Source organism: Centrocercus urophasianus, unplaced genomic scaffold (genome assembly GCF_019232065.1).
Source record: "Centrocercus urophasianus isolate 14NV4802_14NV808 unplaced genomic scaffold, USGS_Curo_1.0 seq_12, whole genome shotgun sequence".
In the NCBI taxonomy this organism is placed as follows: Eukaryota; Metazoa; Chordata; class Aves; order Galliformes; family Phasianidae; genus Centrocercus; species Centrocercus urophasianus.
The window spans coordinates 30574928-30597142 of NW_024884364.1; the positions used below are offsets into that span (position 1 = coordinate 30574928).

The 22215-nt window shown below is 34.8% G+C and overlaps 1 protein-coding gene across 1 annotated transcript in view; it reads right to left on the reverse strand.

The window, feature by feature from the left end:
* The window catches only part of HLCS (holocarboxylase synthetase), a 115745-nt gene that overhangs the window by 81913 nt on the left and 11617 nt on the right, over positions 1 to 22215 (reverse strand). The window contains exon 5 of the mRNA XM_042809478.1: positions 21461 to 21643. Within this exon, the coding sequence (XP_042665412.1) occupies positions 21461 to 21643 (183 nt within the window). The remainder of the gene's footprint in view (positions 1 to 21460; positions 21644 to 22215) is intronic.

The following is a 22215-nucleotide window of genomic DNA, read 5'->3' on the forward strand; positions in this document are numbered from 1 at the left end:
AAATGTCATGAAATGAAAAGTTGTTCTGAAGCACAAAGAGAAATAGAGTGAATGGCAATTCACAAAATCCATAGAAATAGAGTAAAGCCACTGCATGCTTTGTATGCTCCTCCACCAGCAGAGAATTTTATTGGGTTCACTGCATCAAGGGTTGGAGGTCTGGCATTGTAAGTTATTGAACTAAAGTATAAGTGGTAATTGCATCATTAAGAAGGAAGAGTAAAAGCTCTATTTTTAAAATCATTTAACATCTGCTTTCTATGATTTTAAGAGTTTGGTCAGGTGTATGAAGGAACTGCTATATAACAGTATTCTTTTGCTGTATAAAAATCTTTTTTTTTTGTAATCATTAGCTTCCCTTTCTCCTAATGCTTACTTAGCAGTCGAGATTGAACAATAAGAAGAAATGAGGCAGACACCGGATTAAAAGAACAAACTAACAAACAAATAAACCAGCTGCACATGCACCCTTCTCTGTTGTAGTATAAAATAGCAGAAAATTATAGTTCCTGATGGAGATGATTTTATCTGCACCTGGGCTATATCAGCTAATGAGACTTACACACAAAGCACATAAATTTTCGATTTAAATGGTAAAAAATAATCCCAGTTCCAAGGTTTTAATATTATATTCTATTTATACATTTTATTCTATGCGTTTCCTTACTTATGTATATAAATATGTACACAGACACACATATATGCATCACCCCCCCCTGCACACATTGGGCATATTTGGGAGCTGGTCTTTTTTACCAAACTTTTTGACAATAAATCTTAAATTCAGTATCAATGGAATTCTTTGTTGAAACAAAGCTTCAGTCACAGCCTAAATTCATTTGGTTTTTATTAAAAACATGAAGGCGAAACTGAATGAAAGCTAAAAATAAAATGCCATAAAATGAACAAACATTATACATCATTTAACACTCTACTTTCTTGGGAGGAAAAATCAGACAAATTTAACCAGCGATGTTCTACCTGTGACACAATATTGTGACTCCAGCATAATAAACTATTTTAGCTATTGTGTGTTGTGTTAAGAATGGCCAAGTTTTCATTTTCTAGAGTGGAAACATTCAGCTTCAGAAATGTTCTGAAGTTAACGCTTCACCTGGGACTTTTAACTATTTTTCTTCTTCCTTTTCCTAACATCTATTAATTTCCAATGATCTGCCTCTATTTTTGCCTTAATGCCTTTTTAAAAACTTTGTAGTTGATGCACTGATTGATGAATTATTAATTGATGAGCTAATTAAATCACATAAGCTTGTCTGTTCACTATCTCCAAGGAAATTAATAGTGCACAGACATGAAGTGCCAGTCTTTCAGAGAAGAACATAAATAGCCCGTTTTGAGCATAAGTAACTTAATGGGAATAACACCTTCACATGGCTAACCTGCTGTTTTTCCGAATTGGCTGTTTCCAAATGAATGAAATGAAGCATTACTTGCTTCAGATATGATCTTAAACACATACATGTTTCATATGAATTCTTATATAACAGCACTGATGGAAAAGAACACATTTTCATAAAGTGCACAGCATTTGGAATCTGATTTCCAATTTAGAATATAAAAATAAACGCACACACAGATACACAAAAAGTATATCTTCCTTGTATTATACAGTTCTGCTTAGCAGGCATACAAGTTTAAAGGTGTTAAACTGGTGTTAAACTAGCCACTAGAGAGCTTCCATAGCATCTCTAGCATCCAATAGAAACAAACTCAAGTCCAACGTGGTAGTGAGCAGTAGGCTGGCGCCAGTGAAAAGCACACCTACAGTGGCAACCTCAGCCCATAATGCCAGCAACTTAGGAGGCCAGCAGTAGGAAAAGTCAGTCATTAGCACAAGAGGGCAAGGTTTTGGCAGATATTTCTGACTAATGAGGCACAAAAAAATGCTTTTCTGATGTTGGCTATGTTTTTACTTCCTGTAATAATGGCATATATTGAGATCTGAAGCAGATGACAGTTTCATAGTGCAACCATAAACCCATGTTAAAGTCATGCTTGTACTTCGTTCATAGAGAAAAATGTTAAAAATAAACATATCAAATTGCACCAAAAAAATCTACTGTACATAAACTGTTGATGCAGAATGCGATAAATATAATATCCTTATTGCTTTCATACTCCAGTATGTGGATATTAACTTTTAGTGAGGTTTTGTAAGACAGCATATGGATACTAAATTTAGCATCACATCTACCCACTAGAAAGTATTACTTTATCTTTCTTCATCTATATTTAGGGAAAAAATGACTAAAGAAATAATAACTTCTAGATAGCTCGGACAGGGAAAGAAAAAGGTATTATCTTAGCGGTCATGACCTAGACAGAGGAACCGAAAGAGGACCAAGAACAGGCCTGCTGTAAACACTCACAAAGATGAGAGAAGGGGCACTCTTCCCGCCCAGCAGCACTGATGATTAAACCATAGCAAATATCTTCCACTTGTTCACCAGGAATTGGGAAAGCTGTAAAGAGCAGATTTGTATTTGCGTGCCAAAGCCAGTCTGTCTCTCTCACTCTCTCCCCAATCAGACAATCAGGCTATGATATTCCATTAGACTGTCAGATGTCATTAATACTTAATAAATGTTACTAACTACATGCCAACACTTGGCGTCCTGAATAGTTGTTCTTTCACATTTAAGTAGCTTTGAGCTTGATAGATTTTGTAATAGCAGAAACAAAAAGAATACACAGAACTCCAAAGCACAAAGGGTATTTAGAATACAAACATTCAAAATATGATTTGAAATATATGAAGTACTCAATTGAATCAATTTTCAGAAAGCACATGAAAAACATTTCTCCTAATACTAACTGCTCATAATTCACTACAAAGTTCAGTCCTTGTTCAAGAGAATAGATAAAAATGGAACAAGCTAGACTGTTTCCAACCACTGCCATGCTGGCTGATTTTAATCCATCCCCAGATTACTTTTAACATTTTCATTTGTTTAGCATTTTTAAATAGGAAAACATAATTTACAATGGGTTCAGTAATATAGGCCAAATTAGAGGAGAATTTGTTCACTTTAGTCTCTCCTACAGGTAGAGGGCTATTATTTTTGCAGTTCCATGTTTAGATCATAATACAAAATTTTAAAAAGAGAAATCCCCAGTTCTCCATGTTCTCCTTCTTCCATCCCCGAATAACTTCATAAAGATTTTATTGTAGTGTCAAGGTGCCCTCTCATTTCATGTTCTCACGCACTTCTGTAGTTACCTGAATGATTTTGCTATGCGTTCTCAGGATACTACTTAGCTAGGAAATGTGCTTCAGTTTATTAGTAATCGTCTCTTATTTCCTAAATCCAGATACTGTGTAAAACATGAGTCCATTGTGTAGAATTTGGAAGTGCATTCAGAAAGATGGCAGGGATTGGTAACTTTATAATTCACAACAAGGAGTTTCTAGTGGTTCGGGTAGTTACTTTACTTCGCTATATACTTTGAAGAGGCACAGAAAAGTGTCATCACCTCCAAAGAAAAAACAAAGAAAAATCAGAAACCTTGTCTTTTCTACTCTTCTCTGTGCTTCAAAAAGTGATTATTACTTTGTAGAAGGAATACATATACACAGTATATCATCTCAGCAGCGCAAGGAGTAGAAGTAGTCAGGTACTGAAGCGTGGAACACCTGGTCCAAGACAGATGAAGACTTAATAAATTGCTTTGAGTTGTGCAAGGCTTTTAAGAGACGCTTTTTTAAAATCACAGTTGCACTGCTTTGAACAAAAACTCATTTTGATTTTGACCCCATTCTTAGCCTATGTGTTTTGACAAATGCTCATAAGACTGTGCCCAAATTTGAACCCAAAACTAAATTTAGCCTAAAAGATCACTGCATGTAGACAGAAAATTAGTTTGCTCAATGTGCAGCAGTAAATATTAAGAATGGGCTGCAGGTCTGCTCAGAAGTCACCAACTAACAAAAGCATATCAGATGTTACCTTTTGTACAGAAGAGAACACTATTGATAAGGCTGGAAACAAGATAATAAGTAATCCTATTCCCTAATCCTAATTCCCTACATCAGCATTTCTGGCTTTTAACATAGTTATGCTTCTAGGTGGTAAGCTGCTAGAAGGCAGATACTGACATTTCTGCGTGCAAAAGAAATAAAGAAACAAGGCAGTCACAACATTGTATGGTGTTGTATGCAAAAAGGTATTTAAAATTTACAAAAAAGCATGGAACAATTAGCTAGAGATACAAAAAAGAGAGAAAACATATTAACCTCAAGAGAAAACTTTTATCTTGATTTCTCAGTATAGATATCAAAGTACTGTCCTTCATGGTCCCTTGCTAAGTAACAGCCTTCACAGCTGCAAGAGAATACCGACTACAGAAGGCCCATTGCTCTACCCTCAACAAAACAGAAACAGAGCAGAGAAACCTAGAGGACAGCAGCACAACACGGTAAGGTGCATTCTGGCTTTCTTACTCAGCTGCAACAGAACAGTCTGGAAGCTATCTCCCCAGCAGCTGCTCTCATCAGCAAACTGTTTATTGAGAGAAAGTGGTTGGGTCAAAGGGAAAATGTTATCTGGAACTGAATGCGTATCTTAAAACAGGAAAAACAACAACAAAACCAGCAAAACCTGTAGCCATCCATACATATGAGAAAAGCACATTACATATGAAAGGAAATGACCTTCCATTCTGAAAAGGCTAAAAGCCTACTTAATCTAAAATTCCTAATTTGATGAAGCAGTATTTTATAATGTTGAACTAACTTACTCTGGCTTGTGCTGATTTTGAGACCTGTTGAAGGTTTCCAATAAAAACAGAAGTTACTTAAAACTTAGTTTGTGTTTTAAGATTAAAATATTTCAGAATGTTTTTATTAAAACTTTTAAAAAACATTTCTTAACATGGAATGATAACTTTGCTCAGTATCCATATGCAACAGCAACAAGATTAGTATTCCCCTAGTATATTACAAATGCAACATCAATATTTTGTGTGGGGAAAAAAAAAAAAAAAAAAAAAGATTGAGGTTCAGTATCAGTTTTATGAAAAAAAAAATCTAAATTTTATTATACAGGTAGCAAAGAAAGATGACATACTGAACTCTTGAAGTACTAAATCCTTTTCCTAACACTTGCCAAATCAGTTTCAAATATTGTTAGAAAACTTTTGAATGCAATAGCACATATTTGGATGTTAAAATCTCACTTAGAATTCACAACTCTGTCAAAAAATCACTGGAGAATTGAATTTAGTCATGTTTTAAGCCAAGCAAAATTGTAATTGCTTGCTATCATTGTACCACATTTAAGCACACAAACATGCACCAAAAAAAAAAGACAAACAAAGAACGTATGCATCAAAAGACCATCAAGTCTTCCATAATTTTCTAATATCCATAATTAAGTTTTAAAGATCATTTTTAAAAGATACCAAAAATTACAGTGCAAATCTCATTTAGTTGTACATAGTTGTTTAACCTCAGAAATTGAACTGCACATGAATGTGTATGTAATGTGAACTGCTTTCAGAATATAACACAGTAATTGGGGCACATTTGCTGCAACATTCCATAAAGTTGACTTTGAGGGTAAAGGATCAATAAGAACAAGGTCTACCTTTGACATAATATCACTACATAACACTTCACAAAAGCAAGTATTGCAATGAAAGGTCTGATAAATCAGAGGACTAGTAGGTGTTGATTTATCTTACCAGAAAAAGGGCGTGATAAATTATGTTTTGCCCATTTACTTCTTTGTGACACCTACTTCATAACAAAACTGTTTTGGTTTCCTTTTTTTTTTTAATAAAAAAAAAAAAAAAAACAGTGTATAGTATGTTGAGCATACTTACAACCATGCTAAAAATAACTACAGAGAAACCATGCAGAAGTGGAAAGACACTCCATTTTGGCACCAAAATCTGAGCATTATGCATATTAGCCTGAAGTCGTATTTTGTTCTGTTTTTAAAATAGGATCAAAGTCACATTTAGAAGAATAAATTACAGTATAACCCTAAATGTTACATGCATTTATTTTAAATTGCTCTCAAAAGTATTCTGCATTGACTAGAAAAAATACAGAAGAATTTTGTTCTCAGCTAATAGGGCAATAAATTAGATGCAATATATTCAGCTGGTAAAACTGGCTCTGTTAAACAGCTATCACATAATAGTATTTTTATTTGGTACCAAAACTTTTTCTTTTTCTAACTGAGGATACAATTGTTTGCTGAAAACCTTGGAATCCGTAGTAGAATGAATTAAGTAAATAAAACCTAAGAAAATATTTTTTCTTAGCGCTGATAATGTGCCATTCCTAGTTTAAGGTTTTCCATCAGGTTTGCTTTGCCTTTCAGCAGATTTATGTGTATAAAATGTGAGTGAATCTAGTGTTCATGAATATGAAACAGTAGCACAGGAGCCAAGGATTCTCTTCTGAGCACTGCAATTATGCATTAGACCAGAATGACAAACTTTCTGCTGCATCTAGGTTTTGCCTCTTCTTAAAAAATCCTAGTTCTGTAAAACTGCAGGAGGGGGCTGAGGTAAAGAAATGTTTATTAAGCATTGGGGTGAGACCACAACATACTTTCAAATGTACTGCAACCCAAAGAGATTACAAGACAGTTCCATCTCTAAAGTTGTAGAGCTAATGTTCAATTTGTATTGCATGTTTTGCTTCTCTTCCTAAAACTTATTTGGGGTTGGCATAACAGTTTATAAATGAACAAATAAATAAAATATTATAAAAGAAGGATCCTAGGAAAGTAGATTTTCTTGGGAATTATGTGCTATAAAGGCAAGAATATGCATAGCATGCTATTTATAATATACATACTTTAAGGGGAGAACAATAGCATTAAAATAACAACTACTGAATTTCATTGCAACTAAGATCTCCTTCCTAATCCAGGATCCTAAAAAAACATGAACACGACAGCATGGGATTAATTAAAATAATAATAATAAACTAACATGTTTTTTTCAGTGAGTGAGGTCTAACAAAAAAAAGTTAGGCTTCATGCTTCACAAATGTCATACATAGCAGTATAAAATTTAGGTATCAAATTGAGTGAAGAATGTCTCAATAATGCTCAACTTGCAAATTCATGTATTTTTCTCTATAAATTCATACATTCTTCAAAATTATGTAAAAAATGCAGTATTCATGCACACGTACTATAATGTCTAGCTGTAAAAGTGGTAAATACAAATTGCTTTTACATGCACACTTGTTGGTATGTGTTTTGTTTTTTGTTGTTGTTGTTTTTAAACACATAGCAGTTCTTCTTCCATATCTAACGCTCATGTTCTTCTGCCAGGACTGAAACCTTGTTCAGAAGAAATAAGTAACTTTTTTACCCTCAGAGAAAAAATATCAAAATAGTACCCCAAGCACACAGTACACCCTCCTGTAACTATAAGGTTTGTGATATCCAGGTAGCTTCTGAAACTAGCCTCAGAACCAGCCTCCCCAGACAGCAGCCATCTGAAAGCATTCCTGCAATTACAGAGGTAAACTGGGAAGAAAAAAAATGACAAAATGCAATTTGTCACTTAAAGGCAGGCATACATCACACTTAGCCCTCATGAGGATAAGGATGAACATTTATGACGACAAATCCTTCAGCCACTCCAAGACTGAGCTCGCTTTAATCAAGTCATACACACCATTAGCTCTACTCCAGTAGACCAAAATGACATGCAGAAGTTATCATACCATAGAGAACGCAATGGAAATCAGAACTCACGTCTGAAATATGGGGTTTTTTTTTTTAACAGCAACTTGGAAAACACAGCGCTCAAAGAAGCAAACAAGAAAAGACTCAAGAAAGAGGCAGTGTAAGAGAAATGATCAATGGAGGGAAATACAAGCATTCAGAGGCATTTACAATGATGGCACATTATTTACTCTGAACGACTTTTGATTCCCTTGACTTGCCTCTGAGGATAACAATCTGTTTATGTGCTTATGAATATTTATTTTCTATCAGTGTTATAACAGTTGAGGGAAGACACAATCTGTCAAATAAATCTTTCTGAAGTAAAATTCATCAACATAAATGATAACGTTCTATGTTGAATACAGTTCAAGGAGACCACTATTAATACAAGCTAATCACAATGCACAGAAACAGGCACTTGCCTGAGGACTCCACTGAATAGCACACCTGAAAAATAATTCATTTTTCAGACTTTCTCCATTAAAATGCAGTATTAACCCTGGTAAGGAAACACCATCAAAGAAGGAGGGCGGGGGAATAAGGAAGTGGAGACAATAAACAAAAAAACAACCTTCTGGTAAAACTTGGTAAATTTATTTAAGTAGTAAATGCTTGCTGCGTATGGGCTATAATATACCCTACTGGAAAGGTAGTGACTGCAGTGCAGTAGTGAGGTTAAACATTCTGACAAGGTGTGAAAGTTTTTACGTGGAGTAACAATACAGGTGAATATGATTTTTCATTCTGGCTGAGCAGCCTGTGAGTGAAAGACAATTCCAGCTCCCAATCCACATGGTTGCGTCAAGCCTTCCAGACATTCTGGCTGACTGTGAAAACGGTAAAGCTGAAATTCAGAGCCCTGTAGTAATACTAAGAGGAGAAAAATAGACAAGAGTCGTAGAGAAACGAAGACAAAAAACTACAACTTCCCACCCAGACAACACTTCTAAAAAAATCAAGAATCTCAACAGCATGAAGTAAAAGCTTTAAAACACTAAAAAATAGCCCTGCAGATATCTACTCCAAAGATGAACTTCTAACTGACTAAATACTGTGTTGAAGACTCTTGATTAATACTCCCAAATCAGACGGTTAACAAATCATACTGAAATAAAAAATCTCAGGAATGATCTCAAATAATAACATGAAAAATAAATAGCTGAATAAAAATTCAGAATAGTTCCATGAAAGCTAATGAATTCAAGCTACAGTGAAAATCTGTATGCTCAGTCTGTGACACCTAATGATTAATTAGTTAAATAGAGACAATTTGGGTCCTAGTTCCTTGAAACAAACGGATAGAGAAACAAGAGAATGAGTAAAGTGATCATAATTTAATAGTTGGAAGTCTGATGTGTACTTTCAGTTTGTCTATCTAACATTATTGCTCAAATGGGGAATGTGATAGTCACTGCAAAAGTAACATTCTACCAGTAAATTAAAATATGCTCCAAAGACAAAGAGACTTCTCTTAGTACATGAGAATTTTTTTTTGTACGGAGCAATAGGGATAGCAATAATTATTGTAAGGTTTATTACAGCTCAGAGGTGTCTTAACTTGTTACAGCTGGACTGCTAAATGGTGAGAAGAGTATCATTAGACAGAGTAGAGCAAATAAGAGAGAAAAAGCTAGAAAATATTTAGAAAAAACTGAAGTCCACTCCCAACTCCAAAAGGAAACGCTTGCCACAGAGATAACAAAAGCATATCCCTGTTGTTGCTAGCTATTTCATCCATACCACTAGGTGGAAATACCGAACTAATGTTGCCTCCCAGATGCTGCATATGGCTCAAACAGATAGAAGGAAAATCTCCCCACAATTACTAAAGCTGATGAACTTCCTCTTCAAATGCAAAAATAACCAATGACTTCAAAGAAAGGAGCATCTTTTGTAAAAAGCAGCTGCTGCTGCTGAAATAATACAAATTTAAGGACAGAGCAGCAGTCAGATCCTCTTAAAATCTGCACCTTTTCTCCAACAGCGGCCAGCATCAGACACACGAGAAAAGAATATGGTAGGCAAAAGGTAATATTCTCTTCTACCAATCCACATAATAAGGACTTTTTGAGTCAAAGAGGTTGCACATGTCTCAAATCCAATTATTTATTCTCGTATGAAAGACAAAGCATCTTTCATCACCTGTTCAGAGTATGCCTGATGTCAAATATATTTCTTTAAAACAAGTATTTTAAAGACAAAGCTTGAAATATTTTCAGGTATTCCTATCAAAACCCCAGAACTCAAACAAGCAGCATGAATACTTACACTAATTTGCAGCCCATACTGCTTATGTTAACTTTGGGACGCTGCCCCCTCTCTGTAATAAGTGAAAAAGAGTACGTATTTGCTTTAAGCTACTGTACTACAATATACTAGTGATGAAAAAGCAGATAATAAATCAACATTTAAAATGCAGTTAAGAAAAAAAAACAAGAGGAAACACTAATTAGGCAACTTCCACCTCTGCAGCTGCTGTTCCTGTCAGGTAGGCTATGGTGTATGACCTAATTGTAATATTAACAGTTCAGTTTTGGAAAGAAAAGATTATCTACCTTCCAGATCAGAAAAATGCATGGATAATTGCTTATTTCATTTAACAAGTCAAAATGTCAAAACATGCTGTTTGTAATTTTTTGTTTTTATCTTCAAGATTATGCAGCAAATAGCAATTTTTTTCCTTTGAAACAAAAGAATTTCAGAAATACCTTTTGTTGTTGTTGTTGGTTTTGGCTACATGGAAAAGATGAAACATAATCCCTCAAAATCATTTTCTCTATATCTTAAAATTAAGAGGATCTCAAGATGCTTTCCAATTACTAAAAGCTGTTTTTGTGCATTACAAGGAGTACATCTAAGTCCCATTCTTTAAAGTGCAGGAGATGGCAGTATGTTTGTATGTTAGTATGAATAATGTTCTTCCTTTCAAATAATTTTTATGATTACATTTTTCCACTGAAAACATTGCCAACTTTATCCACTGAAAGGTAACTAAGAAAGAAATTATAACCAACTGCTTTTTTTTTAAATGTAAGATCTAAAAAAATATCATGACAAAGCAGGGAAAAGGAAACTTTCACATACTACTCAGTATCACACTTTGCAACCTAACATCTAACTGCACATTTCATTCTTTGCAAATAAAAATCACGTTATCTTTATTTACCCTCTCTGAAGTAGTTAGAACATAATATTCACTCTATAGAAAGTCTTTTACTGAATGGAATAAAAACCTAGATATTTTGTCAGGCTAATGTTTTGAGATCTGCAATTTGTTACCCATTTCTGAAGACTTAAGTTATAAAGATCTATTGTTCTGCCTTCAAATCTTAATTCTTGCCATGAAAAAACTATAAATTATCACCTTAAATTGCAGGAGATTTTTATCCCCGTTAAAACAAGTGGGAGCACACTGTACTACCTTCTGGAATATTGATCCTGCTAAGGCTGAGCTTTGAATTACACAGGCAGTCAGTTTTCACAAATTGAGAGGATATTTTACAATATTTTCCGAACTAGTATTCATAATATTCATGAAACAAGTCCAATACAATTTGCCATGCAATGGGTAAGTAATACACATTAGAAAACAAAAATGAGGCTCTACAAAGCCGTAAAAAGCAAAAGTTGATCTGTACCTTACATTCCAATGGAACGATCTGCCCAGAAGTAGCACAGATTTGATAACCAATATTTTTTAGACATGCATTATAACTAGCAGCTGTAGAGAATGCTAGAATATGCAGCAATAGAAGTTGTTTTCTGTGTGGCTAATATTTGCTTCTTACCTCTGCCTCTTCAGCTGTTGCCCCATTCCCCTCTCTCCACCCACACAGCATTTGTTTTCTCTTTCATCCAGTAAGACCAGCTAGCTCTTCTTCTTGAAGTTTTTGTCTCTCAAAAAAGTTCTTATCCTCATCAGTCAAGAAGAATGCTCCAATTTAAACGCTAGATGAAAAACTCCCACCTCCACTTTCCTCAAGTCTTTTTCTCTAGGTCAGTGTCATTTTCATAATCTCTATTATATCATCCATTTATAAAGGGTTAAAGACAGAGGACTTCATTTCTGAAACCTGAAGTTGCCAGTATGGCTACTAAAATAAGATGTAATCATTAACAGACTTAGTATCGCACTTAGGTATCAAACTTCAGCAGCACTGCTGATTCTTTGCTATTGGCACAGTTAAAGAACAGTGACTGACTAAAATTCTTAGTATTAAATCACGCTATCCTGCAAAACACTGCTCTGTATAACCTAACTGTTAGAATAAAGGTTTGCTCGATAGACATGACAATGCAGCATCTTTAAATGGGATACTTTTATAGGCAAAAGAAATGTACATTATTGAGAAAACAAAATTCATTCTTAGAACTTTTTTAATCTTGACTTAATTTCTTCAAATAATTGTGAAACCTTGCTTCATTGCTTTTGTAAATCCTCTGTAGTTAATGTCAAGTAATTGAGTAAAATGATTTATAAATTTGAAATATGTTTCACTTGCCACTGACTAGAACCCAAATAAAATAATCTTTTATAAAAAAGTTGTAGTAGAAAGTAAAGCAAATGTCTGAATTAAGCTAGCAGCTGTTGTTTAATCAGCTCTTCACTACAAAAACTGCATAAAGTCAGCCAGATAGTCACATGCCAAATTCCACTCCCACAGCACCTGGAATTTCAGGATTTCCTCAACATGGCAGAAACCTCAAGTCACTTCTTAAAATGAACTGTCAAAAAATGAATGCATTTGTAAGTCAATCTCTTGCTTTCAACTACTGATGGAAGTAACACTTGAAATATCTTTTGCATTCTCCATGTTCTCCAGTAGATACATTTGTACATCAAACTCTGAGAATACTGGAATGTCTTCTAACTCAATGATAATGTTAAATAAACTCCTATCTTAATTTTCCAGAGTAAAATCAGCTCAATAAACTTAACTAAAAAGCTTTTTGTTGCGAATGCTTCTTTTTCTCATGATAATGAACTTCTTCATAAGATATTACCAATGTTATCGAGCAGCTGAATTGTCAAAGAGTTGCTAACAGTTAAAGAAATATATACAGAAGACCTCAGTGTGGAAAATACACTGTTTAAATAAGATAAAGTTTGCAGTTTGTCTTGTTGACTCACATTTTCTCTCGCTTATTCAACTTTTGCCTCTAATTAAAACACATGATCTTATATCATCTAGCTATATTTTGTTTTAAAATAAATATACAAAAGGAGCCCTAATTAAGTTGTTAGATAACCACTATGATGATTTCCCATTGTGGAAATGTATCATCATTTCTGAGCAACGGTAACATGATAGCATCTCACAGGACTCCAGCTGATGCCAAGCCTGTTCTCATTTTCCCAGTCTCACTTACATAAATTAGCTACAGGCCCCACCAACAGTCAGAGAATCTCAAGTTTTTTAAGTTTGGAAATACTCCACTTAGAACTAAGATCTTTACCAGTGAGGTCATAGTAAACAAATTGATGCCAAATTGCCATGGATCTCCAGAGCGTTTGTCACAAGTTATGGATTCTTGCTATCTAAAATCACCCATCTGCTCCAAGGCAGATGAACTCTGACTGCAAACAGTTCAACAGTCACAATTTACAGAGTGCTGACACAAAACCCAAAACCAGCCACTTTAATTGAAGCCTTCGCATTAAGTTATAACGTGTGCCTGTACTAGACACACACAGCCAACACAACTATGGTTTAATTTGCCGCTGTAGATTTCAGCATTTTTTACTTAGATTCTTATTGCAAACTCCAAGATAAACTGAAACCAAGAAAATTCAGCCTCACACACTGGCTAGCACCACTCTACACTGAATGACCTGCATTCAAGAAAGAATATTCAATCAAAATGCTATTGACTATACATTCAAGGATGAGAAGTTAACAGAAAGGATGAACACAACTCTAAAAAGATTTAAATATATCACACATCATTACAGTTTCAGAATAGCTTATATCTTCTACTCTATACAGTACAGAAAGTTCATACCTACTGAAGAAAATGGTAGTGAAGTATCACGCATATTGATTTGAACAAAGCAAGCTCTGAAATATGACAGAATAAAATTTCAATAAGTCGCACTTCTTTTAGATGTGAGCACACATCTATTTCATATCAGAACTGGTTCTACAATAAGATTAAATGCTCCCCAGTACAAAGGCACTAAATTTTAGTTCTCACAGCACCATAAAGACCCTTTTTATGGATATTACTACAAGCTAAGTATTTCATTTCTCCAAGCTTCTTGTGTTTTATAAATGATCGTCCAAAACATTTATCAACCCAATACACAGTCAAAAGTTGTTTACAAACTGTAAAGCAACTGAAGTTTGCTATTCACTGTTGTTTAACATAAACAGCACTTTGCTGCTACCACAAAAGATAAAAAAACAAAACACTTTCTTAACAAAAGAAATATACAAGAGAGGGAACATTTGCCACATTTCTTTTTTTCCCTCCCACCAATACATGTTAAGTATTCCCTGGAGTGTAATAGCAGAAAAGTGAAGGATAACTTTAGGAAGCAACCACCTGGAATTACTTGGTTCCACTTTCAGAGTCTCCCTCATCTTTCATCAAGATTTCTTAATTGTAAATGTTTTACCGTATTTTGACACTACATACCATTGATCTTGTAACATTTACAGTACAGTTTTAAAACTGAGGAAATACTATATAGGCCAGTTGCTGCAAATGCACACAGAAATTTTAACGCAAATCTATACACAACGCACTGTGCATAAAATCTTTTCCATCCCTCCCATATTTTTGGCTTTTCTCTAAATTCAGCTAATAAGTGACCCCTAGCGGTAAGGTACCTTTCCTCACTCAAAGAGCTGCACAAAAAGCCTCAACTGCTTCCAGCTTCTTAGAGGAATAGGGATTCTTGCTGATTTTAATGTAATGCTAGCACTGTCATAGTTGATCAGTACTGAAGTCTCACAATGCTAGACAGTCTATTTCCCGGTGAATTCACTGAAAGTACCTGCTGTACACCAGTTGTTCTTCAATCAAGAAATCCAAACAGAAGTATGAAGAAACACGCAAGTGTGAACAATTAATTGATAAATAACTTAGCCTTCTGATAATTATAGAGCCAGTAGAAGCAAACTCGGCTGTCAGTAAGAGCTTCTACTACAGAGTTAGCATCTATAAAAAGCAATCTGTTAGATACTTAATTTTTTTCCCCAAAAGTTACCAAAAATCCATTTATAGGTTATTAGTTCTTCTGCATTATATGACAGGCTAAATATACAGCCTCTGAACAGAGAACCAGGAAAGCCTAGTGTCTTCTAATTGTATCAAATAGTTTAAGCATTATACCCTTCACCATCTTTTTGTCCACACCCCCTACATACAGTTTATATTATTATTTCAAATACTTCTCTTGCTTTCTCCCTTCTCTTTCAGCAAGGGAGATGATAGCTCAGCAAGCCTTCAAGTCATTGCTAAAACCCATAAAATGACCTATTGTAATTATACCTAGAACTGGTATCATTCTACCTCATCTACTGCCACATTCCCAAGTTCCCCTACCTCAGCTTCCCCATGACAACCCCTGCCTCCCTTCACAGCAATACCGTCCCTCACAAGTTACTGTCTTGTTAATAGAGCCAGGCCTGCCAGCTAGAAGGAGATAAGAACAAGGAGTATGTTTCAGACAGAGTTACATTTAGGCAGAATGGACAGACATGTAAGAGGAAACTATGTAAATAGTTTAATAGCGTAAATAGAATAACAGAGGAGAGATGAGAGCAGAGAAAGATACATAATACTTACTCCACATCCACCTACCATCTTCAAAAGCAGCTTGGATATGGTCTTGGGCAACATTCTCTAAGCTGTCCTGCTTAAGCAGAAGGTTGGACTGGGTGACCAACAAAAGGTCCCTTCCAACTTCAGCCATTCTGTAAAACAGGAATCTGCAGAGGCTTATTACCTCAGTGTAGAAATAGCTTCCAGATGAATGGTTTTCTATCTTCCTCTGTCCAACTGAGCTTTGAAGTGCCAAAGCACATGACAGTCCCTCTTGTATCCTCATCACCTTTACTGCTGCTCAACTACTGACTGTCAAAATAGCAGTCTCCTCTTCAAGGGACATCCCATTCAGAACAATAGAAAATCAACACAAAGTAGGGTGTTTGACAGGAACACCTTCACTTACATTGTTGCATCTACGTTACAGGTTTGTTTTTGCCTGAATCAGCTTCACTAAAAGATATTCGCCTTCCAACCAATTGACAAAATCTCAAAGCTTTCATACAAAGACTTTGTCAGTAAGGCAGAGTTCAACTGAAATGATAATAATACATAAACAGAAGTAAAAAATTTTGGACACAAACTATTCACCAGGGATCAAAAGATAGCTCAAAACAGCATGCGCTTCTTTCACTGGTTTTCTCAGCTCTCAGGTCTCTCCTGAGCTAAAGCAAGAAGCAAATTGCCTTTCTGGAAAAAAATATTTCCAAAAGGCTCCTGTTTTTTGTCCTACAGGCTAAAAGGCAAGAACAATGCTTAACACTTTGTGGATGATACAAAAGAATAAGCAAGTCTCCTATTTTGTAGATGATACACCTTAAAGCATGAAATTATCAGATAGCAAAAATAATCAGGCTTTTGAACTTTAGCATAACTTTTTCTGACTTTTAACACTGGTAATACATTTTATTAAATAGCAGTTTTGCAGTTGGATCTCAAGTTCTACAATAGGCACTAATACACACGGAAATATCTCAGAAAAAATTGACTTAAAACGTACCCTGAAATCTATGTTCATTATAGTGCTAGCTAAGAGATCAAGTTTCCCATCCTCAAAGAAAGATTTATTCAGGATAAAGTAATTTCATACTCTCTTCGCTGACATAATGGACTTGGAATTTTGAAACAGCCGATGGCATCACAGAATTGGAGCTTAGAACAGCAGCTCAAAACGTAGACTTGGTCCAACTGATTCTGCTGCAATGTATCCCAGTTATTCAAATACACAATCACCTTTATAGTTTGTTATCTGTTTGAGCATGGTATTCTGGATCTCAAAATGTCCTCTAAAAGCAAGTCTAAAGTGCAACAGATGTTCATTTGGACTTTCAAATTATTCTCTGTCCCCAGTAAACAAAAGTTAAAGCCCCCAAATTCAAACTTCAGACAATATCTTTGTACTGCCTGTTTGTTATTCCAGAAGAGCATACTGTTTAAAAGATGGCTACTAGCTCAGCCAAAGCAATGAAGACTGCTTGTATTTCATAATTTGGCTGCCATCCATTTGGAAGATAATGAAAAAAATTGACTCAGCCTAACACAGCCTGAGTCACTAATCAAGTTTGAGAAGCTTCAGACCAGAAAATGTGTGGGAATAACGTATTTCCTAATGGAGATAATCACTATTCTGTCAAATATCTCTCATTCTCTGAGGAGTGAATTCTTGTTTCCAGCTTCCACTTTCCACGAAGCCAAGAATATGCCATGCTGAATAGTAGAGCAATAAAATACAATCCTAGCCTATATTTCTGAAAAATATCCTTTAAAATGGCAATGTGAAAGAGTAAATATAAGAGTGTTTCAAGGCAAAGCTGCAGAAATAATCAGATCTCTATGCTCAAAGCTAACACTGAACATATGGGGGCCAGATAACAGGCATACAGTGATCACCATTTGTTTGAACACTTAGATTTTATTAGCACTACAGTGACGCAAAATTTTGTTTTTAAAGCACTGCACAAGTCTATAATTTGCATAACTGTGTTATATCAGATCAAAGAAAGTGGAAAAGTGCTGTATTTCAATAGTCATACTTGTCACTAGAACAACTTCTAAGACCAACAAGTTGTATAGATTTAACTTAGCTTTTACCTAACAAGTAATCTGCCTTTCAAACACTGCCTTCATTGTTCTTGCAGCACTATATCAACAAAATGTTTTTCCCCAGCTAACTGAATTCTACAATGTCCAACTGGAAGTAAACTGTACTTGTCATGGTGTAAAAAACTCTGTGATGAAAGTGTAGCCTTGAGTGTTGTTTCTTTCCAGGCCCATTATCTTACACTGTATTTATAAGAAGGAGATCATGAATAAAACATAGAAGCTGTCACAGCAATCTTTCACCACCAATAGAAGCCAGCATGAGCTGAGGATCTGACTAGCATAATTCCACATGGTAAGACATAGACCTCTAACCAGACAGACAATATCATCCATTATTCAGGTATTAGAGATAGAGGTATTAATGTCCAACCTTTTGGCTTGCCTGGGCTGCCCTGAGTTTTAAGAGAAATTGTCATGAACTATATCTAAAACGTATGATGTATGTAAGTAAAAATGTAATTATTTTATTAAAAAGTTTTTTTAAAAGATGTTTTATTTGAATTATTACCAGATTATTACCAGAATATTACCACAATATTACAATATTACAGAATTTCGCAATATTACCAGAATTTCAATATCAAACTGTGGCCATTTTTAGAAAAAAAGTCAGGTATACAAAAGCAATGATGAAGAAAATAAGAATAAAACTGAGAATACCTGAGATATGGAAATTAATCACAGCAGTGATATTATTTGAAAAGTACCACATAAACAAAAATTGAACAAGTTACATTTTCTAGTTTGACATCTCAGTCTGATATTTTAACTTCCTATTGACAATTAACCTAAATATGTTGCCCCAACAGCGGTAACAATGTGATTTAACTTTCATTGTTTAGAATCAGTTACTCAACTGCTAAGAGTAAATGAGATTCACTGCTCAATTACTACAGCCTCTAACTCATCTTGTCTCCAGCTTCACTACAGAAAAGCTGGAGATCTCTGCCTGTTTCAGAACATCAGCAGCACAAATCTAGCTGCAAAGCCTTAAGAAGCCAATATATCACTTATTTTAAACGCTTGACCATTACATAAAATTATGTAATTTTCAGTGTAACTAGGGTCAAAAGTTTAAATATTTCTTCCCAAATCTTTGGCATTCCATCTCAAAATAGATTTTTGTTTCATATGCCAAAGGCAAAAAATATTAATGCCTGCCTTTCTAATTTTTTTTTTTGAAGAAAATTAATTTTAAATGGAGGTTGCTTATGTGTTAGATAATTATACATTTGCTCATTTCTTCATATACTGAACTGTAGTTCTCCTAAGACCTAGACAGTAAGCAGAAAGAACTATAAATTAACAACAATTGCACTGATAATGTAAAAAGACAGATTGATCAGACATCTGGGGCTGAGGAATATACAGAAGATACTTGCTCATTCAATAATGTTGAGTAAGTTTTATTTCAAGTCCACAGAGTAGAAGGAACTAGGTCTGATGGAAGTCATGAAGTGATAAAGAGCAAAGTGAGTGGCTAGGGCAAATCAAATAAATCACACAGAACAGAAACAGGCCTACAGTAAATTGAAGCTTATGGATCTGAAAGGAAAAAAAATAGCTAAGTAGAATAATAATTAAAATTCAAAGAACTAAAAACAAGGACAAAAATATTTTATTTTTCTTAATGCACTAGAAAATAAGGAGCAGAATAAAATATTTCTCACATATAAGCAAAATGAACTTACAGCTTCTTAATAGAATTTGAAAAACCTGTGGAAGTTAGTGATTTTTAAAATGGAGTGGTACAGATACAACCCTCAGCCTGAAAGAAAATTAATCAACGAACTGTCAGCTCCTAGAAAGGAGGAGCACCACATGTGCCTTTCTTTCATTTTTGCCTAAGTATCTGCTACTGGCAACTGCTAACAAGACATTATGAGCTTGCTTGATCATCAGTTGACTTATCACAGCATTTCTTAATACAGAAAAATGCTTAAAAAAAAAAAAAAAAATTGAAAAAATCACTTGTTGCCAGTAAGCATAACTTGGTTAATCTCTCAGGAAAGGCATATACACTCCAATACATCCTAGAGACCCAAATGGGAAATACTTCCAATAGTGACATAAAAAATAGATCAAAGTTCAAAAATCACAAAGCTTTCAAGGCAGCTCTTCCACCTCCCTTTCCAATACTCCTGACATACGCTGTAACCTAAATCTTGTTTAAGTATTTCTGAAATTATAGATGCATTTCACTGTATATAGGAAAGTGAGAAACTTGTTTTTCTATAGATGTCATGTTATAACATAAGTAACTTGTTACAAAGCTCAACTATTGCATCTTTCTTACTTATTTTACTGTGCTGTTTCTTCATTAATAGCTGCAGCTCTTGCACACAAGTTACAACTTTCTCTCACATAGTATTCTGGAAAACATGTTATGGCCAAAGCAAAAATAAAATACACTATGGAGAAACAACATTTACAAAACAATTTTGGAGTGAGATCTAACTATACAGTAAGTATTTAAGAAAACCTTTAATGGACTGCAACCTGTAACGTGCCACTAGATGGCAAGTTTGGATAGAAATTTGCTAATTTATTTTAATCACAGCAAGACTGCTTGAAAATTGCAAGTGCATAGGAAAGATAATCAATCACAAAAAACAGTAAAGAACACACACACACAAAATTAGTTACATAAATTCTAAGTCTTCTGTATAAAGCATATTGAATATTAGTCAGAAAAGCTAAATGAGTTTTAATTTTTAACACAGACGTAAAACTAATTCTTTTGAGTTTACTGCAGACAGAGAGACACAAGTGCTTGTTTCAAGTTTGGTCACAGACAGCTGCACTGACTGCAGCAACAATGAGGATATATGATCTGGAGAAAGGCTAGGAAGGTAAATGGGAGACTTACATCTTGAGAAAGCAGATTCCAGCTTATTCAAGGAATTGCTTGTTAGGATTGCTTGGAAAGAAACCACACAAGGAAAGATACCCAGGCAATACAACTGATTTTTAAAGTATATTTATGAAGAACTTTGCTATGAAACACTGTTATGCAGGAAGACAAGGCCGGATTGGTTAAATAGGGAGTTTTTCAATGAGCTAACATGCAGAAAAAGAACACATGAATAGTAGAAACAAGGACAAGCAACGCAAGAAGTATATAAAAACATAACTTGGGTACTACAGATAAAACTCAGGAAGTTAAATATCCACCTAGAGTTAATTTAGTGCTGGACAGTAGCAGTAGCAAGAAGGGATTACAATGATTTTCTCATTTCAAACAAGTTATTCAAGAAAAACCTTGGTGCACTGATGCATGGGGAAGAACCTCATGGCAGGTACTGCTAGAAAAAGCTGAAGTACTCAATGCCTTCTTTGCATTGGTCTTCAGAGGCAAAGCCTGCTCCTGCACATCAGTGTGCACTGTCACGAAGCTGAACACTTTCAGATTCATAGAGGCAAATGGAATTAATTGAAGAGAAATTGGCTTACACAATTATGAGTTAGTCTGGATCTGTTACTGATCTACCTGTCACACAACTTTATGCGATTTGATCTTTTGTTCCCAACCTATACAGAAATTTCCACCTAGTTTTAAATAAAAACAATTCCCATTGTTTGAATTAGTTCTCTCTGTAGATTATCACAGACTTATGTTTGATACCCAGAAGCATGTAAATAAGCACAACTCTTAAAATATATAGTAAATATTCCTCCATTATTAAATTCAAAACTACCATTAACAGGTAATAACATAACAATAGAGTAGAAATTAAGGTTTTCATTCATTCACGATAAAGCTCTCCAAAAAAATCCACCATGTTAACAAGCCATATTGAAAGTGAACACTGAATTTGCCTTGTCTTATAACTGTCAGCCAACTGAAATGTAAGCAGAGGCCGTACCTCATCAGAAGAGAGAAGGTAAATAGGTGTCAACGTAGGAACTTCACTTAATTCACAACTCAGGCCAAGTGATATCAGAATGTCCTGGAGAACTTCGTATCTCTTGGAATTGCTCATCTTAAGCAAATTAAAATCCTCTTCAGTTTGGATATCCACAGAATTAGTATCCAGTTCCAAATGTACCTGGCAGGATACACGCAAAGAGAATTTTAAAAATTGTTTTGCAGGATTACACATTTTATATTGGCAGAGAGATGCGCTCAACAAACTCCATCCTAACTGTGGTTGCATAACTAGTGTAACTTATAAATTTCTCACTGTTTATCATACCTACATTTTGGGTATAATCACCCTACTAAAAACTAGGGAGTAGCTATATCTTAACATTCAGGGATCACAGTTGCTGATATACAACAATTTTCTCTAAAATCTACATAATAAACTCATCTTCTTCTGAAGGAGAAGTTCAAACTTGCAGATATTCATTAATTTAAACTCTTGCAAGAGGGATCTTAGAATCAACAGTAATATTGCTCATATTCTGGCTTGCGCAAAAGCAGAATCATATTAATATTGAAAGACCTTTATCAGAGGTTGCACAAGAACAACAGAAGTCTGCCAGAACACATCCTTACTGCATCACAGATATTAAGTAGCTAAAAGCATAGCTAAAGAAATATCTCTGAACAATATCTCAGACCCCAGGACAGGACTTCATAGATAAAAAATCTCAGGGCTCAAGCAGTTGTTTAAAA